The 26,263-nt window shown below is 60.1% G+C and overlaps 1 protein-coding gene across 2 annotated transcripts in view; it reads left to right on the top strand.

Moving 5' to 3' along the window:
• MYO7B (myosin VIIB) overlaps window positions 1-26,263 on the top strand; it is a 75,521-nt gene that overhangs the window by 42,258 nt on the left and 7,000 nt on the right. The window contains exons 18-33 of one of the 2 annotated variants that reach the window (XM_054723044.1): window positions 1,231-1,325; window positions 6,567-6,651; window positions 7,746-7,964; window positions 9,039-9,209; window positions 10,087-10,296; window positions 10,445-10,585; window positions 14,838-14,915; window positions 15,048-15,175; window positions 16,593-16,719; window positions 19,033-19,152; window positions 20,009-20,182; window positions 21,605-21,832; window positions 22,685-22,852; window positions 24,707-24,812; window positions 24,894-25,020; window positions 25,946-26,112. In XM_054723044.1, coding sequence (XP_054579019.1) covers window positions 1,231-1,325; window positions 6,567-6,651; window positions 7,746-7,964; window positions 9,039-9,209; window positions 10,087-10,296; window positions 10,445-10,585; window positions 14,838-14,915; window positions 15,048-15,175; window positions 16,593-16,719; window positions 19,033-19,152; window positions 20,009-20,182; window positions 21,605-21,832; window positions 22,685-22,852; window positions 24,707-24,812; window positions 24,894-25,020; window positions 25,946-26,112 — 2,344 coding nt within the window. The remainder of the gene's footprint in view (window positions 1-1,230; window positions 1,326-6,566; window positions 6,652-7,745; window positions 7,965-9,038; window positions 9,210-10,086; window positions 10,297-10,444; window positions 10,586-14,837; window positions 14,916-15,047; window positions 15,176-16,592; window positions 16,720-19,032; window positions 19,153-20,008; window positions 20,183-21,604; window positions 21,833-22,684; window positions 22,853-24,706; window positions 24,813-24,893; window positions 25,021-25,945; window positions 26,113-26,263) is intronic. The other variant, XM_054723045.1, reaches the window with a different exon arrangement.

Below are 26,263 nucleotides of genomic sequence, written 5' to 3'. Positions count from 1 at the left end.
TTCCAGAAGGCACTGCTGGCCACCGAGGAGAAGGGAGCAGAGCGGACGCCCAGGACAGGCCTCGCCCCTTCCCACCCACCCCCCCACCCCCCACCCCCCACCCCCGCTGCTGTCTGGCCAGGACACTCTGCCTCCACAGGGGCCAGCCCCGCAGAGCTTGTTCTTGGGCAGGGTGTGAGCAGAAACTCCCCCCTCGCCCCCCTCAACCGGAGGCCCAGCATCACAGAGGCAGCCTCGCCCCTGCTGCCTTTGGGCTCCAGTGCAGCGGGCCAGAGCCCCGGGAGGAAACGCCGGCCTCGGCGGGCGGGCGGGCCAGTCAGGGCACAGGAGGAAGCAGAGGTCAGGAGCGCCCTCCCATCCCTGCCAGCCTTCCTCACCCCTTAGAGCCCCCTCATCCACCCCAGGGGCCTCCTGGCCCCGCCCCCAGCGGCCGGCGTTAGCCAGTCTGAGCTGGCTGGGCCCAGCCCTGAAGCAGGAAGCGGTGGCCTCAGACTCCCACGGAGGGCAGGCACCTGCCCAGGGCGAGGCAGGAGTTGGAGGGTAACTGCAGGCGGATGGCTGGGGCGCAGGAGGCGCCCTCCCCTCTACTTTTCTTCCTCTCTGGCTGCTCCTTGAAGCCATAGCCGAGGTCTGGCCCCTGTGTCCGTGTCCCCAGTGCCCACCCAGGCACATGAGAGGCTCCGTGCTGCTGGACCCGAGGCTGACGCAGCCCCTGAGCCCTGGCCGCTGCCAAAGGCCGGCTGCTCCCTGTTCTACAGACACAGTCCCTGCCACGGGGCCAGGGGGCAGCCGGGCACAGGGTCAGGGGCCTCAGGAGAGGGAGCCGCCGCCCAGGGCTGACTCTCACCCTGAGTCCTCCTCCAAGGCCAAAGGGACCATTTTCCCATTGAAACTGTCAGGAGCCCGTAGTGCAGTTGACTGCACAGTTCACATGAATTGGGGGAAACAACCCAACCTCCGGGAAGTGTTTGCCGCTCCGGGCTCTCCAGAGCAGAGACGACACCGCCGATGGCGTTAACAGCGAGAAGGGGTGGAGCCGGAGGCCTCGGCTTGGGGCTGGGGCCATGCGGCAGCTCGGGCTCTGAGCCACACTGAGTCCGCGTGGAGGCCCCGCCCCCCGCGTGGCCCCCGGGAGCACAGCGCCAAGCCTGCGGACCTGACCCCTGGGCCCTGGCCCGGGGGAGCGGAGGGGTGGAGGCGGCAGCCGCACGCGTGTCCGTCCCGTTCCAGGAGCATCGGGACGCCCTTCTGGAGGTGCAGAGGAGCCAGGCCCTGGAGAAGGCCGCGGTCAGCATCCAGAGCGTCCTGCGGGGCTACAAGCACAGGTGCCCCCCCCCCCGCCCACCGCCCACCGTGTGCCCTGGGAGACCACAGCCCCCAAACCAGGACATGTGTTCCTGTCCCCCTGCCCCGGGGGTGCTGAGGCACCACACCTCTCAGGACCTCTGACCGGGACACCAGCCTGCTGTGACCAGAGAGGCCGAAGGCATTATCCGAATGCTGGTCTGTGGGCCATGTTTGGTGGGTGGGGGCGGGAATCTACTACATAAGCAAGAGTCAAATGAAGTGTCAGCTCTGGTCTCAGCCGCATTTGGATGCTCTCCTTCAGTTGTCTCCGGGAACTTGTGAGTTTGGGTTTGTGGGGTGGTTGGTTTTGGAGGTAGAAAAACCTCTTTGACTCAGTTCCCTGGTCAGTCAGAAGGTAACACCTGAATTTCAGCTCAGGTTCAGCAAAGCAGCAACATTACCGCCTTCCTCCACTCACCATGCCCAGCGGGCTCTCCAGGCCCACAGATCTGGTCTCTGTACTAGCACGTCTGTTTATCACCAACCATAGAAAGAACTGGAACCCCAGACATGATGCTCAAACATCCACTTACATTTAAAGTGATTGTTGATAAATATGTATTTATTGCCATTTTAGTTTCATAGTTTTAATTTGTTTTCTTCTTCTAAAAGAAGACCCTTCAGCATTTCATATAATACTGGTTTGGTGGTGATGAACTTCTTTAGCTTTTTCTTATCTGGGAAGCTCTTTATCATTCAATTCTAAATGACAGCTTTGCGGGAAGAGTAATCTTGGTTGTAGTTCTTTTCTTTTCATCATTTAGAATATTTTTTTGGCAATTCTTTCTAGCCTACAAAGTTTCTGTTGAGAAATCAGCTGACAGTCTTATGGGCGCTCCCTTGTAGGTAACTAACTGCTACTTTTAAGATTCTTTCTGTCTTTAACTTCTGGCATTTTAATTATGATGTGTCTTGGTGTGGGCCTATTGGGTTCATCTTGTTTGATACTCTCTGCACTTCCTGGACTTGTATTTCTTTTTTTCTTCACGAGGTTAGTGAAGTTTTCCATCATTTTTTCAAATAGGTTTTCAATTTCTTTCTCTCTCTTCTCTTTCCTGCACCCCATGATGTGAATGTTGGTACATTTAAAGTTGTTCCAGAAGCTCCTTAGTCTAGCCTGAAATTTTTGGATTATTTTTTCTTTTTAAGTATATTTTTTATTGATTTCAGAGAGGAAGCGAGAGATAGAAACATCAATGATGAGAGAGAATCGTTGATTGGCTGACTCCTGCACACCCCACACTGGGGATCAAGCCTGCAACCCAGGCATGTGACCTGACCATTAATCCAACCATGACCTCCTGGTTCATAAGTGGATGCTCAACCTATGAGCCACATTGGCTGGGCTGACTTCCTTTTGATTTTTGCTGTTCTGATTGGGTTTTTTCTGCTTCTTTATCTTCCAAATTACTGATTTGATTCTTGATTTATCTATTCTACGATTGATTCCTTTTATGCATTCACTATTTTAGTTATTATACTCTTCTTTTTTATATTTCCTGTCTCTTTAGGGAAGTTCTCACTAGTTCCTCTCCTCTTCCCCTACGCTCATTGAGTAGCCTTATAACCAGTGTTTTGAACTCTGCATCTGATAGATTGCTTGTCTCCATTTTGTTGAGTTGTTTTCCTGGAGTTTTGTTCTGTTCTCTCATTTGGAACATGTTTCTTTGCCTCTCACCTTAGCGGCCTCCCTGAGTTTGTCCTGTGTATTGGGTGGAGCTGCTGTGTGTCCTGGGCTTGGCAGAGTGGCCTGGTGGTGTCCTGTGGCCCCGTGGCGCAGCCTCCGAGGTCACTCACGCTGGGCACTCCAGGCACACTCCTCTTGTGGGCTTTTTGCACCATCGGTTACAGTTGAGCCTTGGATGCTGTTGGCACGTTAAGGGAGGTATTTACTCCCAGGCTGATTGGCTGCCAGGACTGGCCACAGCCACAGCAGAGGATTTGCTGTGCAGGGGGCTGACCTCATAGAGCAGGACTCACGTTAGCAGGGCTCTGATGACAATGAGTCTGTCTTAGAAGTATGTCACTCATGGCCCTCGCTGGTTTGCCTCAGTGGATAGAGCATCAGCCTGAGGACTAAAGGTTCTGGTTAAGGTTGCAGGCTCGATCCCCAGTAAGGGGCGTGCAGGAAGCAGCCGATCAATGATTCTCTCTCATCATTGATGTTTCTCTCTCTCTTTCCCTCTCCCTTCCTCTCTAACATAAAGAAAAATATATTTTTTAAAAAAGAAAAATATGTGTGTCACTCGTGGAGGAGGTTGGGTAAGGCTCTGGAGAAGTTGTCTTCTGGGTGAGCTGGCTCTGGGGCCTCCTAGGAGATGCATTTCCAGGTCAACAGCTGCCTGTACCCTGCCTGGGCCGCCCGGCAGGAGCTACAAAGCAATCTGCAGGTGGCTGCTACTTGAGTCAGGCTTAGCGATGCCAGGGAAAGGCCAAGCTGTAAGAGGCTCTCTGCTCCTTGCTCCCTCTCCTCTCCTCTGGTATGCCCATGATTCTCAGTTTTCCTAGATCTGACTATGGTCTGCTTTGATGTGGGTTTATTTGCATTTATCCTATTTAGAGTTTGCTTAGTTTCTTGAATCTGTAGGTTTATATCTATTGCTAAGTTTATGAGCTTTTTAGCTGTTATTTCTTCTAGCACTTTTTCAGCAACGCCTCTTTCTTTTTTCCTTCTGGGACTCCAACAACACAAATATTAGGTCTTTTGTTGCAGTTCCACTGGTGCCTGATGCTCTGTTCCTTCTCTTCCAGTCAATTTCCTGTTTTGCAGGATGTATAATTTCTACTGCTATATCTGCAAGCTCACTGATTCTTTCCTCTCTCTTTCCATTGTGTGCTGAGGTTCTTTTTACTCATTGTGATATTTTCAACTCTAAAATGCCAATTTGTTCTACTTTATTTTTCCTATTTCTTTACTGAGACTTTCTATTTTATCATTAGTTTCAAGTGAGCATTGTTGGAGCATTTTTTATAATGGCTAATACCTCTGTCATCTCAGTGTTGGCCTCTTTTGATGGTCTTTTCTCATTTAAGTTGATATTTCCCTGGGTTTTGGACATTCTGTGTATTGTGTTATAAGAATTATATGTCTTGTTTAATTATACACTTTTAGCTATCTTCCTCTGACACCATTCTGACAGGGGAAGTGGGTGGCGTGTTTACTGTCTAATAGGGTGAGATCCAAGTCCTTCACAGAGCCTCCCGTGACTGCTCTGCCGGGGGGTAGAGTCCGAGCTGCCCAGGGGCGTCCGCTGACACCACTCTGGCTGAGAGAACATAAATGCCTCGTTACTGCCCCCAGTGTGGCCTCCACTGATCCCAGAGGGAAAGGAATAGCCTTGCTACTGCTGAGGGAGATGGAGCCTGCTTCTCCACCGGGTCTTCTCTGACACCACTCCCACATGAAGGGGGAGGGACCCCCATTACTGCCAAATGGTGGTGGGGATCCAGGGTCCCTCAGTGGTTTTCACTGACACTGTGGGGGGGTGGGTCATTATGGCACATAAGGTGGTTCCTACTCAGCCTTCTCGGACATGCCCTGGAGAGGATGGGGGTCTGGGCTCCCACAGGCACTCTCGGTGCGGCACCACAGCTGTTTCTGAGGTGCTTCACTGGAGTGAACTGGCTGTGACCTGACAGCTTTCTGGCTGCTGACCTGCTTCTTCCCGGGCCTTTCGGTGGAGAGAGGAGGCTCACCGTGGGGCTTTTCTGCTCTGTGCCGTGGCCATTGCTAGATTGCTTACTTCTTCACTCCTAGTCGGGGGAGATGTGAGGCAGAAAGAAAACCCCCGGAAGTTACCTCTTGTGTTCTTCCTTTGCTCTGAAGTCCCAAGTTGGTCTGCCTCCTTCCCTTTTCAAAGTCTTCTTATGTTTGCTTCATATACACTGTCCAGGGCTTTTAGATGTCGTCAGGAGGAGTAAGAGGCAAAAGTGTGCCTACTCCCTTCTCTTGGACACGATCCATTGATGATTGATGGTGTTGTTGCTATGGCCAATGCAGCCAGAGGAGAGACGTAAAAAGGCAGAAACGGGAGTTCTTCAACCCCAGCACGGCTGACACTGGAGTGTACAGCTTTCTGCTGTGGGCTGTCCGGGCACTGCAGGGTGCTGAGAGCATCCCTGGCCTCCACTCACAGATGCTGGCAGCACCTCCTCCCGGCCCATCACGGCAGCCACACCCCTCTGCCATATGGGAAGGAGACAGGTTATTTTTAGATAATTCAGTTGTTTACTTTGACCTCATATTAGAATCATCTGTGTATATACATGCACCAAACTATTACATAGATATGCACATGTTCAACAAAAATTCAGACTTAATTAGAATGGGTGGGCCACAGACATCAGTAAGTATTGAGATTCTCCAATGGTATTTTCTTATCCCCCCCAAATTTTATTGAGATGTGATTGACACGGAGGACGGTGTGAGTTATATGTCGGGAAATGAGGACCACGATACGTGTCATGAGCATCCGCCCTTTCAGATAAATCTGAGGAAGAAATGTTTTCCTGTGATGAGCATTGAGGACTGGCTCGTAACGACTCACGTGTACCAGGCGCAGTGCTGGCTGCAGTCCTGCGTGCGTTAGTTCCATCCCTAACCTGGACCCCCACCCCCCCCCCCGCCCCACTCCCTGCAGGTGATTTTAAATGTCTGAGATCTACTGTTCTAAACCCAAGAAAATACCCTAACATTATTAGAAGTGATAAGGAAACAAAGTTAAGTGTGAAATAAAAGGTACATCTGTGTGTGCCAGGTTCCCCCAGGGGTCCCCCCCAGAGGCCCGCCCTCCCACGCAGGGAGCAGCAGGGGGGTGGGGGGAGCTGGGCCTGGGAAGCTCCCTCTGCTTGGTCCGCCCACCGAGGAGCCACTCATGACACTGGGCTGCTTGCTGGCCGGGCCTGGCTTCGTGAGCTGGGAGGGCAGTGTCTGGCCAGGAGTAAAGCGTTGGCCACGCGTTTGGTCCCCTCATAGATCTGGGGGTGGGGGGTGGGGATGTTCTGGATTATTCTAAAAGGTGGCCTGCCCTCAGCCACAACGGCAGTTATGGGCAGTGTGCCTAAGTCCTGACCTGTCTCTTGGCTCACAGAAGAGAATTATTGTATGAGATTATCTTCCCCAACAGTTCCTTAGACGTCTTCCATTCAAAAACAGTGCTTACCCACAGACTTAAAAATGTCTGAGCTGTACGCACCTCTCACCAGCAGTCTCCTTCTAGGCAGGAGTTTCTGCGGCAGCGACAGGCCGCCGTGAGCCTGCAGGCCGCGTGGAGAGGCCGCCGCGCCCGCCAGGACTTCAAGCTGGTAGGAGAGCTCGGCGGGCCTGCGGCCTGCGGGGGGGGGGGGGGGGGGGGGCGGCCCATGACACAGCCGGGGAAAGGCTGTTCATCTGAGCTGAGAGCTGAGAGCTGAGGCAGGAAGGCCCCTCGCAGGTCGCGGCCACGGCCACGCAGCGGGAGGAGCCGGCCGCCTCTGAAGGAGATGATGACTGTTGTTCCCAATTCCCAGGCTACGGAATAAGCGAGTGGATTGATTATTCTCTGTCCCAAGCGCTTCAGAATTTTTGTCTTGGGCACAGACACTGCTAATGAGTGTCTGTCTGCTCAGCGAGCGAACCAGGGCAACCTTGACCTTGTTGGACCGCACCGGACTGCTTGCCTTTGTCATGTGACTGTGGTTGGGACATGCAGTGGTCACATCAGCAAAACTGACCCCAGGCCTGTCCACGTTCCACCTCACAAAGGGGTAAAGGCGGCTGACGGGACACAGGCTGCGGCCCACTGCTCCGAGTGCATCCTTCTCTGTCATAAGCCAGCCCGAAGCGGCGGGTTAGGATGTCCCCGGAGCTCGGGCCCAGTGAGCGGAAGAGCTGGAGGTGGCCCTCAGCGGCAGCATGCCCACGCCAGCCCTCCGGCCGGGCTTGGGGAGACCGGGGAGCCCTCTGGGCTCAGGGCCGCTTGTGGCCCCGAGCACGTTGGCAGCACACGGCTGTTCATCAGCTCGTTCCCTCTTCCTCGTTTCAAAGACGCCGCGGGCCCGCGGGGGGAGCTGAGAAGTCCTGGGTGGCGGTCAGTGGTCGGTGCGAAAGGCGAGGCCTCTGGGATTCCACCACCCACTGCGGCCCACGCGGTTTTCCTCACGCCTCCCGAGACACCGTCACTCACGCCGTCTCACAAGCACGGCTCGCCCTGTCCGCACGCCAGGCTCCGTCCTCCGGGCCACAAGCACTAAGCCACTGGCTGTGCGTGCTCGGTGCGTCCTCGCAGAAGCAGGAAGCTGCCGTGAGGCCCGCGGGAGGCCCTGCGAGAGCCACCGGCTCCCAGGTCGTGGGACGGCCATCGCTGGGCAGCCCGCCCTCGGCCCAGCCCCTATGAGCGTGCATCTCTCTTGCTCCTCAGATCCTCTTGGGGTTCGAGCGCCTGCAGGCCATCGCCCGGAGCCACCTGCTGACCAGGCAGTACCAGGCCGCGCGGCGGAGGGTGGTCCAGCTGCAGGCGCGCTGCAGGGGCTACCTCGTGCGCCAGCAGGTCCAGGCCAGGAGGAGGGCAGTGGTGGTCATCCAGGCGCACGCCAGGGGCATGGCCGCCCGGCGGAACTTTCGGCAGCAGACAGCCAATGTAGGTGTGCACTGCCTTCTGAGCAGGTGGGACTGGCTGGGCCCCGGGGGGGGGGGGTGGGGGGCACAGGCAGGAGGAGTGAGCGGGTGGGACTGGCTGGGCCCCGGGGGGGACAGGCAGGAGGAGTGAGCGGGTGGGACTGGCTGGGCCCCGGGGGGGGGGGGTGGGGACAGGCAGGAGGAGTGAGCGGGTGGGACTGGCTGGGCCCCGGCGGGGGGGGGGGGGGACAGGCAGGAGGAGTGAGCGGGTGGGACTGGCTGGGCCCAGGGCGGGGGGGGGGGGCACAGGCAGGAGGAGTGAGCGGCAGTGTGGACCCCCCACCAGACAGCCCTGCCCTCCTTGTTCAGAGATAACAGCAGCCGGCCCTCGTGCCACCCCCGCCCAGTGAGGACACCCCGGGTCAGGCAGCAGGACAGGGTCTGCTAGAACCGGAGACCGAGCCCGGGCCTCTGCCTGGCCGGGGTCTTTCCAGCAGGGCTGTGGTCGCCGGGAAGGCGCAGTGAGCTGGGAGGCCCCAGAAGCTTTGTGTGTCTGGGCGGGAGAGGCAGGGAGGGGGCAGTATTGCCTGACCCCATTTGCCCAGAGGGCACCTGAGACCAAGCCCCCGTCAGCTGGACCCTGAGAAGGAAGAGGGTGAGGACGGAAACTAGGCGCCCTGAGCAAACCGCTTCCAGTGCCCGGGGGGGGGGGAAGGCCCGCCCTCGGTGGGTCGCAGCCTGCTTCCGCCCAGGCCACCCAGCAGGCACACAGCCCTCCGGGCAGCGGCCGGGTGCTCTCTGAATAGAGGACCAGGCAGGCTGGAGCCCGGTGTGAAGCAAGGTTCGGAGGCCCTGGGTTTGAGGCGGTGCCGTGGGGAGCGTGGGGGCAGGACGGACAGCAGCCTCTCTGTCTCTGGACCTGACTCTCCGCTGGGCAGGAAGAGCCCAGGCTGATTGACCGCTAGTCGCTCGCTGCTGAAGTCTAGGATTTTAGAGGAAAATCACGGGTTTGGATAGATGATGGCCGGAGCAGGGGATTGGGCTTCTAAAGGCGCTTGCCCAGCAGGGCTGTGCTAACCTCCCGGCCTGCACGCAGGGGCTGCGGGCCACCCCCGCCCACCGGCAGCCGGGCCCCAGGGCTCCAGCCGCCAGGAAGCTCAAGTCCATCTATGACACCGTCACCGACACCCAGATGGTGGAGCAAGTGTTTGGCTTCCTCCCGTCCATGATCGGGGGGCAGGAGGGCCAGGCCCCGTCCCGCTTCGAGGTAAGATGGGCCCTGTCCTTCAAGGTCCGGCCGGGCCGGGCCGGGCCCAGCAGTCCAGACCTGTTGACCTCTGGGCTCACTGAGAAGCAGCCTCGGTGGGGAGCGGGCAGGGCGGTGCAGGAGTGTGCTCTGTGGTCCCGGGCGGACAAGCAGAGAAAGGGGAGACGGGGCTCTAGGTCTCATGTTCCGGGGTAAGCAGGGTTCTTACCTGCCAGGCCTTCCTTCCTGGGACCTTTCAGATGCACATGCTCTGGGCGGCTCTCCCCGGAGGCTGACCCCTTCCCAGGGCACGGGGGCTGTGCTCTGCAGGGTGGCTGGGCCCTGAGGCTGGGACTGGGGGCTGGAGGAGGAAGCCTGTCTGAGGGGCGGGGCGGCGGGAGGCCAGCGGCTCCCAGGCAGTCCTGCTGCCGCACCAACCTGCTCATGACCTAGGCACCCCACTCATGCCTGTCCCCCACCATGCACATGCACGCACATGCACACCGCACCGTGCAGGCACACCCATCTGATCAGTTGGGGCGGCTGGGACCTCCGCACCGCGGACTGAGGGCGGGCGGGGGGCGAGGAGTGGGTGTCTTCGGACCTCACGCACCAGCAGTGGTCCGCCTCACGCCGGTGGGCGACCGCTGGTCTAGAGCCCGGTCTGCAGGCCGGGGCGCGAGGGCTCTCAGGGGGCCGCCTCACACGAGGCCTGTGCCTCACATGGCAGCCCAGGGGCCCGCGGGGGCGGGGCGGGGCGGGGTGGGGGGGTCTGACACGCGGGGCGTGGGGAGCGGCACAGGGCTCTGCACCGGCTCCCGGCCCCACGTGCCGCCCCTGCAAGCGCCCTCAGAGATGGGAGAGGCGGGCCATGCTTGCTCTCCTCCTCGCGGCCCAGGACCCGGAACCGGAGACGCTGAAGCTGCCCGAGGTGGACCTGGACGCCGTCCCCGCGGTGGAGGGGCCCGAGCAGGACGGGGACGGCCTGGCCGCGTACAGCTTCCCCAAGTTCGCGGCCACCTACTTCCAGAAGTCGGCCAGCCACACGCACGTGCGGAAGCCCCTGCGGTACCCGCTGCTCTACCACGAGGACGACGCCGACTGCTCCGTACGCAGCCTCTGGTCTCAGTGGCTCAGGCCCCCGTGTCCCCCCCCCCCCTCCGTCCCCCGCGTCTGCCCTGTGGTTCAGAGCAGCAGGAGGGGCCGGTCCTGGCCGGCTGCCAGGGTCCCAGCAGGCCTCTGTCTCCCGCCTGCAGGCCGCCCTGGCTGTGTGGAGCGTCATCCTGCGGTTCATGGGCGACCTCCCGGAGCCCGTGCTCTTCGCCAGGACGCGGCCGGCCCCCGACGCCGCGGGCAGGGAGGGCAGCGCCCAGCCTCCACAGCGCGGGTCTGCACAGGTACGCGGGCGAGGGCGGTGGCCGGAAAGGCAGGCACCCCGCAGGCACCCACCAGCCCGAGGCCCGGAGGAGGCCAGGCACTGAGCCCCCAGGGGCTCACCCTGCAGCCGCTGAGCCAGCTCCAGCCCCGGGCCCGTCTGGAGCCGCACTCAGCCGCTCAGGACCGCTTCAGTCACGTGGCCATTGCTGGGGCCCAGGCTCTGGTCCCCGGTTCCACTGGGACAGGACTCACACGGGCGGTGCCAGCTGCTTCTCTGGCCAGGTCTCGGCGCCAGGCCTGCGGGCAGGGCTCCTCGTGTTGACGAGCGAAGAGCTGAGCAGGGGAGGGAGCGGCTGCCAGCCCCCGGGGACACGGCACGGCCCGGGCCAGCGCACTCGCGACCACGCTCTCGGCCAGCGCCCTCGACGGAAGGTGAACTGACGTTCCGTTTGGGTCAGAAGTCCTCCCTGAGGCCTCGTTTCATGAGGTCATCTTAGATGAACCACCCAGACCGGCCCACAGGAATTTCCCAGCAGCCTCAGCTCGTGCCCGTGGTCAAGCCCCGGTGCAGACCGACTGCCGGGAGCTCAGGGGGACCTGTAGCCCAGGCGCCATGGCTAGAGGGGCCTGGAGCACATGGAGGTTGCCCCGGCGTGGGCTGTGCAGTGTCCCCGTGACCTAGCACTATACAGCCCCCCGAGCCGCCTGGGACAGACCCTATTCACCCCGTCTCTGAGGACCAGGCAGTGAGCTGCGCGTCTCCCCCGAGGCTGCGTCGTGCGGACAGGCCGCCTCCTCTCCGCCGTCACTGGGCTGCGGAGCTGCTTCCCAGAAGCGCCCCCCCCCCCCCCCCGCCCCCCCGCCGCCCGGGGCTGTTGGCAGGAGCCTGGGTTCCTTGCCCCGCTGGGCTCCGAGCTCCTGGTGCTGCCGCGTAGGGCTTCCTCCCCGGGGAGTGATGCGAGGAAGCAGAGGCAGCTGGGCGCCTGGTCTCGGAGTCACACCAGGCGGGCAGGACGGCAGGAGGCAAGAGTCCCTGGGCCACCTGGGAGCTGGCGCCCTGGGGGCGACCTGGGCAGGGCTTCCCATCCCACCTCACGTTTTCATTTAAAAGTCCATTCTTCACTCCATGAATTGACTTTGCACTTCTGTCAAGAATCGGTTGTGCAAATTTGTGGGTTTATTTCTGTGTCTCTCTTCTGTCCTATGGGTCCTATGGGTCGATGTGTCTCCCTGCCAACGCCTGCTGTCTGTCGGCTGCAGGCGTGCACTGTCGAAGCTGTGCACACCGGGTCCCCCTGCCTGTCACTCGCGTTCGGAATTGATTGTGCTGTTAGAGGTGCCTTGCCTGTCCATATACGTGTAGAACACTCTTGCCCACACCCACAAACGCTACCTCGCTGGTGTTTCGATAGGAGTTTTGTGTGTCAGTTTGAGGAGCATTGACGTCTCTTTCTGCTGAGTCTTCCAGTCCAGGAGCTCCATTCATGTGACTCTTCTTCGGTTCCTTTCACCAGGGTGCTGTAGTTTTCAGCGCATATGCCCTACACATGTGTGTGTGTTTTATATTTGCACATAAGGGTTTTTTAGAGATTATAAATGACTATATATATATATATATATATATATATATAAACAGCACCCTCGATTTTTTCAGACCTCAATTTAATGGACTTTGGATTTAACAGACAAAATTTCCAGTCCCTATGTCATAGAAGAAGAAGAAAAAAAAGATAAAAATATGAACAATATAATGGCAATAAATACATATCAACAATTATATTTAAAAATCAAAATAAATGAACAAGGAATCTAATGAACAAAATAAACTGATAAATAAAATAGAACCAGAGGCATGGAAACATGGAACAGACTGATGGATCTCGGAGGGGAGGGAGGAGGGGCAGGAAGAGATGACCAAAGAACTTACACACATACAGGCATTACTGTGGACACACAATAGGGTGGTGAGGGCCTGGGCGGGGCGGGAACTGGGCGGAGGGGACAGTAGGGGGAGAAGGGGACATCTGTCATACTCTCAATAATAAAGATTTTTTGAAAAGAAAATAAATAAATAAAAATGCTTTTAACCAAGATTTGCTTATAATTAAACTAGAGGCCTGGTGCACAGATTTGTGCACCAGTGGGGTCCCTCAGCCTGGCCTGCGGGGATCAGGCCAACACCAGCAGTCCGACATCCCCAGAGGGTCCCAAATTGCAAAAGGGCTCAGGGCAGGCTGAGGGACCCCACCAGTGCACAAAGTATGCATATAAGATCTTTGGTTAATCTCTTCCTGCCCTCCCCCCTCCCCCATTTCCTCTGAGATTCATAAGTCTGTTCCATGTTTCCATGCCTATGCATTGAGTGTCTGCCCCTTGGTGGTCAGTTCACGTCATAGCTACCAGTCAGACACTTAGCATATTAGCCTTTTATATATATAGATTAACAGGGGTTTTTTTGTTGTTATTTTTTTGTCATTTTTAACTAATTTTAATGAATAGGTCATATGTTGGAAAAAACACTGCAGAATTTTGCCAACATGAATAAATGTTACATATCTACAGCTAAAGTCTACATATTTAAATCCAGGAGTCATTGCTCTTAAACAGTGTTCAGGAATGATTCGCACGTGATCACATGGCATCATGCTCAGTAACTGGTTCTGTCGTCTTGTGGCGCAACTTCTGCAGCAGTTTTAACTCGTGTTGGCCCACATCCCCATGTGCGCTGAGCCACGCCCATCCCCCCTCTGTGTGCTTCTGCATTTACTAGATCTATTCAGTATAAATTTAAAATGATAGTAACACATATAGAAAACTTTTCTGTGAAATTAAAATTTTCAGACATAATTATAATTACACAGATGTGTCTATATAAGTAAAAACAGGTAAACTAATTTGTCAATTTTTTTAATATATGCATTTGGAAAACCTACTTTATTATATAACATACTTTCAACTTTAATGGACACACCCTCACTCGACTTGGTCAATTACATCAAGGTTTTACTGTACACACACACACACACACACACACACACACTGCGTTCAGAGATCATAATAATCTGGCACTCAGTGTGTGTATATACATATTATGTATATCTATATAGCTATAGATGACATAGAGATAAAGATAGAGATATTTAAAGGAGAGAAAGAAACATTGGCTGCCTCCTGCACGTGCCCCAGTTGGGGATCGAACTTGCACCCTGGGTATGTGACCTGACCAAGAATCAAACCCAACACCTTTTGATTAATAGGAGGACGCTCCAACCAGCCGAGCCACACCAGCCAGGGCTAACGGCACCGTGTTTTTAATTTCGGCGTTGGCGTGTTCACTGCTAGCATAGAAAACTATAATCTATCTGTGAATTGACTTTGTATCTTGCAACATTGCTGAACTTGCTTATTTTTTAAAAAATATTTTTTTATTGATTTCAGAGAGGAAGGGAGAGGAGAGAGAGATAGAAACATCAATGATGGAGAGAATCACTGATGGGCTGCCTCCTGCACCTCTCCCCCAACTGGGGATCGAGCCCACATCCCGTGCCTGGGCCCTGACCAGGAATCAAACTGTGACTTCCAGGTTCATGGGTTGACGCTTAACCACTGAGCCATACTTGCGGGCTGAACTTGCTTACTTTTTATAGATTTCTTGGAGTTTTCCATGTAGACAGTCCTGTCATCTGCACCGAGGCACAGCTGATGTGGCACATTCTATCTCTGTGGCAAACCCGCTTCCCAGCCAGAAGCCGGTGCCCAGCCCCGGGGATGGCTGACCCTGCCCCAGCCCCGTCCTCGCTGCGCTCTCATTTTGGCAGCGGCTTCTCCAGGCGCCGTCAAGACCAGGCGTGACCTTGGCCTGAGGAGAAAGCGGGTCCTAATGGCCCACAACCGAGATTCCTTTGCTGCCCTGGCAGGGCCCCCTTGCCGTGGGCAGAGCATGTCCAATTCATTCGCCCAATTTTCACGGAAGATGAGCATGGCGTGGGCCGTCCGGGGCCTGGCCTCTCCTGGTGACGGGTTCAAGCTCTGGAGTCCTAGAGGTCCTGACCCTCCCGGGGCTCAGGCCTGCCCCCGCTCGGTGTCCTCGCCAGGAGAGGGGGTTTTGCTGAGCACATATAAGTGTTGCCAAACTCAGCGGAGATGAGGGACTGCGTGGCGCTTTGTAACTTGAGTGGGAAATGGCTGGAGAGAGACACTCGCTCCACCCCAGGTGGCTGTCAGGTCAAGTGCTGCCCGGTCCACCTTCACTCACACACTCTCCATCCACAGAGGCCCAGCCTCAGGGACAGAAGGACCAAGGACATCTCCTCCATGAAGCTGAAGCGCTCCTCCCAGGTCACGGGCCAGGTGAGCCCAGGCCCCGGCCTCCCCGCTCTGCGCCCCCAGGGTGCCAGGCGTGGCTTCTCCAGCCCCCTCGAGCCCGGCCCTCCCTCGCAGTGGGAGAGGCACAGCGGTCCTGATGCCGACGGTGATTTCCAGGTGGCGAGCCAACTGAATATTGGAGAGGAGGCCTTTGAGTCTGAGGGCTCCCTCTCCGACCGACCCATGTCCAACCTGGAGAAGGTGCACTTCATTGTGAGCCACGCCCTCCTGCAGCCCAGCCTCAGGTCAGTCCCACTGCCCTCGCCCCTTTCAGAGCACCGGCCCCTCCCTGCCCCTCAGCCACAGCCACGGCCTCCCCGCTGCTCTCTGCCCCGGCCTGGGGCCTGCACACGGCTCAGCCCAGCAGCCAGTATACTGTCAAGGGCCCTGCACTTGCTCTGAGGAAGCCCCTGGGGAAGGCACCTCTGCCAACGTAGCTGGTTCCTTGGTAGTCCTCCCGTCCTTCCTCCGCGCTGGCCTCCACCCCTCCCGCGAGGCAGACGAGCGCACGCTGCGTCCCAGTGGCCGCGCCGTGGGCCCCGCAGCTGACCGCAGGCACTGTAAGCATCGCGGGCTGCAGCTGGGGCTGGCCCTCTCGCAGGGACCCGTGAGGCCCCCGCCCCCCACAGCCTCTGGCTGCCGGGCCTCTGGAGTGCTGGGCTGCCCCTCGTGTGGGATCTCGAGACACGGAAGCTCAGCTCCTTCCATGACTTCCGTGCCCGACGTGCTCTCTGCGCCTTGGCCCCGGCGGGAGCTGGTGCCGCCTCACTGGGTGGCGGACAGCTCCAGTGCACGCTCCGGGCCCTCGTGCCGCTCATTCGGACGCGTGCAGATGCTCCCAGGGGGTCCCTCCGGGAACAGCCTGGTACGGGTCTCGTTTCGCTGATGAGGCTGAGGGCAGAGCGGGCACATCTCTCCCGGCTCTGTGTTCGGTGGCATCAGGTTGGCAGCTTGAAGTTGGCATTAATAGGGACATGTGCACCCAGAAATGGGCCAACGCGTGAATCCGGGTGCCCCAGGGGAGTTGGCTGTTAAACACCAGCACCCCGAGGAGTGATCGGGACAGATGCTGGCCTCCGGACACGTGAGGCTGAAGGGCCCTTTAGTGAGGAGGGAGGCTCGGTAACATGGGACGGACAGGAGGCCTCCCAAAGAGAAGACAGAGGTGCTGTGAGGCTGTGGGGACGGACAGGAGGCCTCCCAGAGAGAAGACAGATGCTGTGAGGCTGTGGGGACGGACAGGAGGCCTCTCAGAGAGAAGACAGATGCTGTGAGGCTGTGGGGACGGCGGGTCGGAGGGAGGAGGGCGGTTCTCCCGTGAAGCCCGCTTTCCTCGGCCGTGGTGTGGTGCCTGCATGCGGGGAGGGCAGGGCTTCGAGGCCGGAGGAGGAGGTGTGACGCAGCTGTGAAGTTGGGGAAAGGAGAGGCCTGGTCACTCGAAGGTCCGGGCTGCTGAGGTCAGGGCTGTGGCTGGAGACCTCTGGGCCCTCCCTCATCCGTGCCCCACGCGAGAGAGAGGGCCAGGGGTGCAGCCGGGAAGCAGGCGAGGAGGCTGGAGGTCCCCCTTGGCCGTGGCTACACTTAGGGGCGTAGCAGGAGCTGTGCCCCACTCACCTGCCCCTTCTCCCCCGAGCCAGCCTGCAGCCTGTGTCTGTCTTTCAGGGACGAGATTTACTGCCAGATCTGCAAGCAGCTGTCCGAGAACGTGAAAACCAGCAGCCTGGCCCGGGGCTGGGTCCTGCTCAGCCTCTGTCTGGGCTGCTTCCCACCCTCTGAGAGGTTCATGAAGGTGGGCTGGACGGGGGGGTGGGGGGGGGGGACCAGGGCGGGTCTGGGTGGAGGGGGGGACCAGGGCAGGGCAGGGTGGAGGGCTGGACCAGGGCAGGGCGAGGTGGAGGGCTGGACCAGGGAGGGGTGGGGGTGCGGGTGGAGCGGGGTCGAGGCACTGGGCTCGGTGGTTATGCCTTTGGTCCCTGTCACCAACGTCATGTGGAGGGAAGGGGGCGAGTCCAAAAGGCATCCGAGCCCAGAGGCCCCTCCTGTGACAGTCTCGGGCCTTTGTGGCATCTGTGTCAGCCTGTGGTCACTCGGAAACCGCTTCGCTGTCCCGCGTGTCCCTTTGGGGACAGCAGGAAGCGTGGCTGCCCACCGTCTCCCCGGCACTGGGCTCCCGACACCAGGAAACTCCAGGCTGCATCGCCTCACAACGTCTCTGAAAAGGTTTTCAGTGCATTTTCCCAAACGTATTTTGAGCATCAACTCCTGTGTGTTTCACTGTCTCCACGAGTGTCTTCCCATGTACGCTCTCCCCAAGTGCCAGCTTTGATGCCACCACGGCCGCTGTCCTGCAAAGTGTTTAGCTTGTGGATGGACATTCGGGGCCACCTTCCAATTGCTTGTCACCATAAACACCACCGCCAGTGTGGCTCGGTTGGTGGGGGTCATCCTGTGCATGGAGAGGTCGCCGGTTCAACTTCTGGTCAGGACACATGCCTGGGTCGCAGGTGGCATCCCCAGTCAGGGCACACACAGAAGGAAACTGATATCTCTCTCTCCCTCTCTCCCTTCCTCTCTGTAAGATGCCTTTAGGAGAGGTCTGAATTATTGGGTCAAAGAGTGTGCACATTTTAAAATTATGTACTATTTAAAACATTGACAAATTGATCCTAAGAAATGTCCAATTTATATTCCTTCTCATCTATATATATAAAAGTCTAAGTGACCATTGCAACAGAACAGACGATCGAACAGGCTGCATGGGGCCACCAGGCTGACAGCGGGGTTAGTGAGGGGCAACCAAACGACTGAGCAGCAGGCTGCGTGGGGTGACCAGGCCCTCAGGGGGGGCAGTTGGGGGCGACCAGGCCAGCAGAGGGGGGCAGTGAGGGGTGACCAGGCTGGCAGGGGGGCAGTTGGGGGCAACGTGGCTGGCAGGGGAGGCCGTTGTGGGCGACCAGGCCAGCAGTGGGCAGTTAGGGGCAATCAGGCAGACAGGTAGGTGAGCAGTTAGGAGCCAGTGGTCCCGGATTGTGAGAGGGATGTCTTAGGTCCCCAGAATCGGGCCTAAAACGGCAGTTGGACATCCCCCGAGGGGTCCCGTATTGGAGAGGGTTCAGGCTGGGCTTAGGGGACCCCCTCCCCGTGCATGAATTTTGTGCACTGGCCCTCTAGTGTTATATAAGAATGTGCTTTGTCAATGCTGAATATTATCATTTTAAAATTTATAATTTCCCCAGCTTTATTGGGATACTAGAGGCCTGGTGCACGAAATTCATGCACGGGGGGGCTGTCCCTCAGCCCAGCCTGCACCCTCTCCAATCTGGGACCCCTCACAATCCAGCAGTCCCTCCCAACTGCCCTCCCCTGCTGGCCTGATCCCTCCCAACTGCCCTCCCTTGGACCCCTCAAGGGATGTCTGACTGCCCTTGTGTTCCCAGTAGGATTGGGCCTAAATGGCAGTCGGACATCCCTCTCACAATCTAGGACTGCTGGCTCCCAACTGCTCGCCTGCCTGCCTTCCTGATTGCCCCTAACTGCTTCTGCCTGCCAGCCTGATCACCCCCTAACCACCCCCCTGCCAGCCTGATTGATCCTAACTGCTCCCCTGCCAGCCTGTTTGCCCCTAACTGCCCTCCCCTGCAGCCCTGGTCCTCCCCAACTTCCCTCCTCTGCTGGCCTGATCCCTCCCAACTGCCCTCCCCTGCTGGCCTTGTCACCTCTAACTGCCCTCCCCTTCAGGTCTAGTCCTCCCCAACTGCTCTCCCCTGCAGGCCTGGGTCCCCCCCAACTGCCCTCCCCTGCTGGCCATCTTGTGGTGGCCATCTTTGACCACACGGGGGCAGCCATCTTTGACCACATGGGGCAGTCATCTTGTGTGTTGGAGTGATGGTCAATTTGCATATTATGCTTTTATTAGATAGGATCATTGGCATGACAACAGGAGTCCAGGGTGTACAGTGAGTGGTTGTATGTCGGCGGATACTGCAGGGCTGCACAGCAAGGCCCACACACCCTCGCCTCACAGATGAGAATGACTGCGATGCTAGAATCCATCTGGGCGGGAAGTAGAAAGTGACCTGACCTTTCCCCTCTGCACCCGCAGTATCTGCTGAACTTCATTGGTGAAGGGCCAGCCGGCTACGGGCCCTTCTGTGCTGAGCGCCTGAGACGCACCTACACCAACGGGGTTCGCACGGAGCCCCCCACTTGGCTGGAGCTGCAGGTATGGGCCTGCTGGAGTGGGAGGTGGTCAGGGTGGGGGGTGTCAGCTCCTGCGGCTCTTCTAGCCCAGGTTTGGGGGTGCCTTCTTGGGTCCTGCCAGCGGAAGCATGTTCTTGGGGCTCTTCCACCCATTTGGGGAGCTTCTGAGCCATGGTCCCTGTGAGCACCGCCAGGCTGGACCTCCCGGGCGAGGCCACAAGTGCCCTCCCAGTTGTCAGGCACGATCCGTGGGGCCCTGCCAGTGAGCACTGACGTGTGGGTGGTGCTGGTGCTTTCCTAAAGGAGGCAGCGGTCACTGTCACCCTTGGGGCGTGGGCCGCACCGTGAGTGCCCCGAGATCTCAGGAGGGTCCTGCAGACCCGGGCGGATGAGGGCACCTCAGGGCCCCTGGAAGCCCTCACACCCCGTGTCCGGTGATGCCTGTCCTGGGGTCCCCTTCTGCCCTCCTTCCTCATCGAGCTGCTCTGCCCGAGCCCTGGGCTGCACGTGCACTGGTGGCCGCGGTCCGGGTGCTCACGCCCTGCTGTGTGCACGCAGCAGGAATATGGCACCCAGGTGTCAGAATGTTCCAGAGTCCCGGACGGGGCAACTGCCACGAGCTCTTCTGAGCCTCTGATTCTCAGCCACTCGTGTCCCAGAGCTCAGGGTTCCCATGGGGGTGCTGCCCGCTGGCTGACCCTGAGGACGGCGCTGGGCAGCCTGCTCTTGCCCCACCGTGACCATCGGGCAGCAGCCAACTCTTTTGGCCAGAACTCTGGGGCTAGAAGGGAGCGGGAGCGTGGCAGCGCCGGGCCGGGTGCCGGAGCTCCGGCAGCAGCGGAGCGGGCCCTGGAGCAGGGACTGCCTCGCCTCCCCAGGCTGTCAAGTCCAGGAAGCACATCCCGGTGCACGTGGTGCTGGCGACGGGGGAGAGCCTGACCGTCACCGTGGACTCAGCCTCGACCTCGCGGGAAGTCTGCCTGCACATCGCCCGCCAGCAGGGCCTCCGCGACCACCTGGGCTTTTCCCTACAGGTCGCCGTGTACGACAAGGTGAGGGGCCGCCCCTCCACCCTCCACCTCAGCGCTCCGGCCAGCTCAGCCAGGAGCCGCACAGCCGGCGCCGCTCTTCCTCAAGTGGCCAACACATGGGCACACACTCACCACACATTCGCAGATATGCAGTCACAATGCACACACTCACACACGCACATACATACACACAAATGCACATACACTCTTGCGTGCACACACTCACACACATACACATATACACTGAGTGGCCAGATTATTATGATCTCTGAACACATAATAATCTGGCCACTCACATTACAGGCCCGGTGCATGAATTCGTGCATGGGTGGGGTCCGGCCAGCCTGGCCAGGGGGAGGGGACATGGGCAGTTGGCTGGCCTGCCTGCTGGTTGAACTTCTGGTCAAGGGGACAGTTTGCATATTAGCCTTTTATTATATAGGATATATACTGATTGGCCAGATTATTATGTGTTCAGAGATCATAATAATCTGGCCACACAGTGTATACTCACACATACACACTTATACACACACATTCATATTCACAGAGAAACACATACATTCACATGCACACATCCTTTCATACACTTATACACATCCACTCACAGATATACACATACACACACTCTGTCATGCACACTGACACTTACACATATATGCACACACACATGCATGCACACTCTCTCGCACACATGCATACACATTTTCTCAAACACACACACATATACATACACATAAACACTCTCACACACATATACACACATGCACACATTCTCACACACACATACACACTCTCACACACATGCATACACACTCTCACACACACATATACACTCTCACACACATGCATACACACTCTCACACACACATGCACACTCTCTCACACACATACACTCTCTCACACACACTCTCTCACACACATGCATGCATGCACACATTCTCTCACACACACATGCCTACACATACAAACTCACTCACAAAAATGCTTCATCACCAGGCACCCGTCCTCCTGGCCCACACTCCCCTGCTCCACCCGGGGAGGCCCGTGGCGGCCCTCGGCCCAGTGCCCCTGCATGTCTTGCCAGCCCCTCACCTGAGCGGCCCCACGCAGCCACCCCCGGGGCCCACACGTCCTGCCCACCGCACTGTGGGGCAACGCCCCTGCAGCCGATGTGAGGCCCCATGGCCAGCCCCACCGGACCCACATCCTCACCCACCCAGATGCCCAGCCTCAGCCTCCCTCACGCCAAACAGCGAGTTCAGGGCACCACCCCCTGTGGCAGTGGGCATCAGCCCTGCCTCCCCTGGGGCCAGTGGGAGGAGCGAGGGAGCCACAGACAAGCCAGATCCCTGTGTGGAGGAGCCCACGGGGCGGCTGAGCGCAGGCATCCCCGGTGCCGGTGCCGTGCACAGCGCCCTGACCCAGGCCCGTCCGCCTCAGTTCTGGTCCCTGGGCAGCGGGCGCGACCACGTGATGGATGCCGTGGGCCAGTGCGAGCAGCTGGCGCGGGAGAGGGGCGAGAGCGAGCGCCAGTCGCCCTGGCGCCTCTACTTCCGGAAGGAGTTCTTCAGCCCCTGGCACGACCCCCGTGAGGACGCCGTCAGTACGGAGCTCATCTACCGCCAAGTCCTCCACGGGGTCTGGTCCGGCGAGTACAGCTTCGAGAGGGTGAGCGGCACCCCGGGCTGCGGGCGGCCTGGCCTCGGGGCGCTCCCGCCGGCCCCCATGTCCTCTTCCCCTGGACCACGGTGTGCTGGCCTCTGGTCCCTGTGCGGCCGCCAGGGAAGCCCCATCAGCCCAGGCCTCGCTGAGGGCAGCTGTTGGCGGGGTGGCAGGGCCGGCTTCGGGAACATTGCCGTGGTCTCCGGCCCTGGCGAGCCCCCGGGCCTCCTCGGGCAGCGTGCCTGGGCTCTCAGGCCCTCATCCTGAGAGCAGAGGCGGCCCGGGCTTTGTGGGCCCGGAGCATCGAGGGAAGGAGGGCGTGCCGGAGGGCAGAGAGACTGAGCCCTGTGCCGGCACCCCTCCAGCTGTCAGGGAGGATGGGGCAGTGGGCAGGGAGCCGGGGCTGGCCCGGCCCCGAGGGCAGCGGCTGCAGGAGAGCAGGGTGACTGGACCCCATGGGCACTGGAGCCAGGACTGAGTCTGGGTCTCGCAGGCCCACCCCCTGAGTCCCTGCAGAAGCCCCTCAGGGTGGCCCTGGCCACCTGTGACCCGTGAGGCCTGGGTGAGACAGGGTGCAGGCCTGGCCCGCACGCACCTCCGCAGTGACGTCAGGGTTCCGCCCAGGCCTCCGCCTTCGGGGCTCCCTGAGGGCTGGAGAGGCGCCCCTTGGCCCCCGAGGGCACAGGGTGGGTGCACTACTGGGTGGGGAGGGGCAGGTTCTGCCCAGTGGAGGATCAGGCCTGGCGGCTGCTCCTGCTCCAGGTTGGCCCGAGTGCTGGCCATGCCTGCTGGGGGGTGGGGCCACCGCCTCGCCCCTCACATGTCTGTCTAGCTCACTGGCACGTCTGTTGGCTGCAGGAGGAAGAGCTGGTGGAGCTGCTGGCCCGGCACTGCTGCGTGCAGCTCGGCGCCTCCGCGGGGCGGGAGGCCGTGCAGGGGCTGCTGCCCAGCTGCGTGCCCCCAAAGCTGTACCGGACCAAGCCGCCGGAGCAGTGGGCTGGCCTCGTCACTGCCGCCCTCGCCCAGGTCAGCCTGCGGGCCTGGCTCTCCCTTGGGGCTGGGCTGGGGGGAGGCCCGCCCTCTGGGCACAGGAACTTGAACTTGCCAGGGAGCACAGCTCTGCGGCCTCAGGTCTACCCAGGCCCCTTCCGTCAGCGCTGGTCACAGGCCTGGTCCACGCCCCGCCTCCTTTTGAGTTGGCATCATGGGTCTGGATGGCTCATCCCATGGGTCTCGACCGCAGTGTCTGTCTGGGCCCGGCTCTGGGGACAGGAGGGCCCCACCCGGCTCTGCCCTGGCCCAGTCTTCCCGGCCCCCCTGGGCCCTGCATGCCTGGGGCCTGCATTCATCCTTCCCGCCCCCACCCCCCTGGCACAGGGAGTGGGAAAGAGGCTGGCAGCCTGACACAGGGAGCCGCCCTCCCCCTCCACCTCCCCCCGCCCCGTGGCCCCGTGGCAGGAGCCACCCACGTTCGGAGAAGGGCATTGCAGGTGACGAGGCCAGGCTGCCCTCGAAGGCGGCCTGCGGCGGGCTGTGCAGGGCCCCGTGTGCCTCTGGCCTGGGGAATGCGATTGCTCGTCCCGCTTGGAGGGAGCCGGGCTGGCTGCTTTAGCCGGTGCCCACGGACCGGCTGAAGCCTGTTCCACAGCCACGCGCTTTCCTCGGACGGGCATTTGGGGAGCAGAGCCCCGCCTGGGTGTGGGTGTTGCTCCCCAGCCTGAGTGGGTGTGTGTGCAAGAGAGGTGTGGGCTTTTCAGGGCTCAGGGGAGAGGGGCGGGCCAGGGGCGCACGGAAGCACCATGAGTAGGTAGCGGCTTCCTATGAGGGGGGAGGAGGGGGAGGGCAGGACTGGGACATTTCCCTCACCCCTTTCTTTCCGACGTGAATGTACTTTCACTGATTTTTTTTCATTAAACGCTTCAAGCGTACATTACCCAATAAATCAGAAAATACGGATGAGTAGGAGAGAAAAGTGAGATCATCATGAGGTCATTGTGCTTAATATTGTGACATACATCCTCCCAGACTCCGTTGGCAGACACACTGAGCTGTGAACGTGATTAGCGAGAAACACACCTTTTAAAACAAAAAGCTCGTGTCTGCGACAGTCCCCACCTGCTTCCGCGCCTGGCCACGCGGCAGGCCGGGTTCTCGTGCCCTTTCGGGTCATTTTAATGCCTGCGTGGTCTGCAAGAATGAGTCCTAGCTCACTCTTCTGATGCCTGCTGGTGAGTGGCTCCCACCTTTCACTGTTAAACACGAGGGAACCACTTTGTGGGCACAACCTTCACACACTCGGTTTACTCGTCAGGACGGGTCCCTGGAAGAGGGGCCGGGAGGGCGCGCCGAGCGTGTGGCCCAGGGCCGAGGCCCTCCCGGCCAGCGTGGGAATGTCCCCGACCACTTTTCAAAGCAGGAGCAAGAGAAATATTTCACTCAACAAACAGTAAAGAGTGTTCAGTGCGCACAGCAGTGGAGAGGGAGGAGAGGGTGAAGGTGGGGGACAGCAGGCGAGGGGAGGGGCTGGGGGGAGGCCCCGGAAGGCGCTCCCCAAACATGCGGAAGGAGAAAGACGCACCGAGGGCACAGGGAGCCTCTAAGAAGGCCGTGCCCAGAGCAAGGTACGACCGCGAGGCGCACGTTGGCAGCCACGGGCCCGCGGCCTGCAGGCTCTCGGCCTTCCCGGAGGCCGCCATCCGTCTGTCCGTCTGTCGGGGTGCGAAAGAGGAGGAAAGCCCGCCTCCCTTTTCCAGACCAGCTGGGAGGGTCCCCCAGGGCGGGCGAATGCGGCTGCCTCCGCCCCAGCCTGCCCACCACGCTGTTCGCTGAGGGGCCGGTGAGAGAGCGGAGGGTGATGGCGGTGGCTCCGTGTCTGAGCAGGTGCCGCACAGCCAGAGGCAGGCCGCGCAGGAGCAGGTGGTGGGCACCGCCCGCCTGCAGTGGCCGCTGCTCTTCTCCAGGCTCTTCGAAGTCACCGCCTTCTCAGGTGCGGGCGGTGCGGGCGGTGCGGGCGGTGCGGGCGGGGACGCCGCCCGGGCGGTGCGGCCTCACACCGTCTCCCGGCCAGGCCCCCGGCTGCCCAAGACTCAGCTGATCTTGGCTGTGAACTGGAAGGGGCTGTTCCTCCTGGACCAGCGGGAGCGGGCGCTGCTGGAGCTCCCTTTCCCCGAGATCATGAGTCTGGTCGCCAACAGGTGGGTGCCGGGCTGCCCACGTCCCTCTCCTCGGAGCTCAGTCCTCGGGCTTCGGGAGAGGCGGCAGGAGGGAGGCGCTGCCCCTGGGACCCGCTGGGTGCGGGGTGCGGACTGCCCTGGACAGCGAGGGAGCGCTGGCCGCTGGGCGTGGCCCTCCGTCTCCGCGCGGGCCGCACTGCCCTCAGCCTCCCCTCACCCCCAGTCCTCCCGGGAAGTCCTCCTGGGAAGGGCAGGCCCCCGGGCCCCCTGGGGGTGCACTCCTTACAGGCTCCCTCCCGACTGGCCACACGGAAGGGGCAGGCCATCTGGGCGAGCAATCGGACGGGGCTGGGTGCGTGCCGGGTCACAGAGCAACACATGGGCGGCCTTGCAGGCCAGGGGGCCTCAGCCCCACCCCCCTCCCCATGGCTCTGTCTCCTGAGAATGCCTCCCGCCCTTGGGGCCGGCCGGCCTGGGCCTGCAGAGCCCCTCACGGAAGGCCCCGGGGGCCTAGCCATCGTCGCTGTTACCAGCGGCTACAGGGCACACACTGGCCACCGCGTCCTGAGGCTGACCACGCCGGGCACCTCCCCACGTGCTAGGTCCTCACGGCGCCGCCGGCCTGCACGTGAGGACACCGGCATGTGGCTAGGCAGCTCGCCAAGCTCGCCGCACGGCCTCCCCGCGGCTCCCGCGGCTCCGGCAGTGCCCTGGGCACCTGCACACTGGCCGCCTCGTGACCTGCCAGAGCTGAGCCCTCGTGCCAGGGGCTGGCGCCACCACTGCCTCTGGGCCCTAGGGCCCTGAGCTCTCACCTCATTTGCCCACGCACGGCGGTGCCGGGTGGCCCCAGGCTAGCCCTTCTGCTTCCTCACCTGTAACTCGGGGTGCTGAGGGCTGGGTGGGGGGCAGAGGAGGCCTCTGGTCACGGGGTCCTCGCCCTCAGGGAGGCCCGGGGCGGCCAGAGGCTGCTGCTCTCCACGCTGCACGAGGAGGAGTACGAGTTCGTGTCGCCCAGCAGCGTGGCCATCGCCGAGCTGGTGGCCGTGTTTCTGGAGGGCCTGAGGGAGCGGTCCGTGTTCGCCATGGCCCTGCAGGACCAGAAGGCCACAGGTGCCCGCGGGCGGGCGCGGTGCGGGCGGTGGGTGGCGGCCGTGCGGCGTGGGGCGGGCGCAGGGACTTGCGTGGAGAGTGGAGAGAGGACCGCCAGACACTGAGGGGCCGTTTCCGGCCAAGCCCTGCCTTCCCGGAGTGGGGGGCTGAC

Source organism: Eptesicus fuscus, chromosome 11 (genome assembly GCF_027574615.1).
Source record: "Eptesicus fuscus isolate TK198812 chromosome 11, DD_ASM_mEF_20220401, whole genome shotgun sequence".
NCBI lineage: Eukaryota > Metazoa > Chordata > Mammalia > Chiroptera > Vespertilionidae > Eptesicus > Eptesicus fuscus.
The sequence above is the reverse complement of the archived record's forward strand: the minus strand, read 5'-3'. Positions and strand labels throughout refer to the sequence as shown.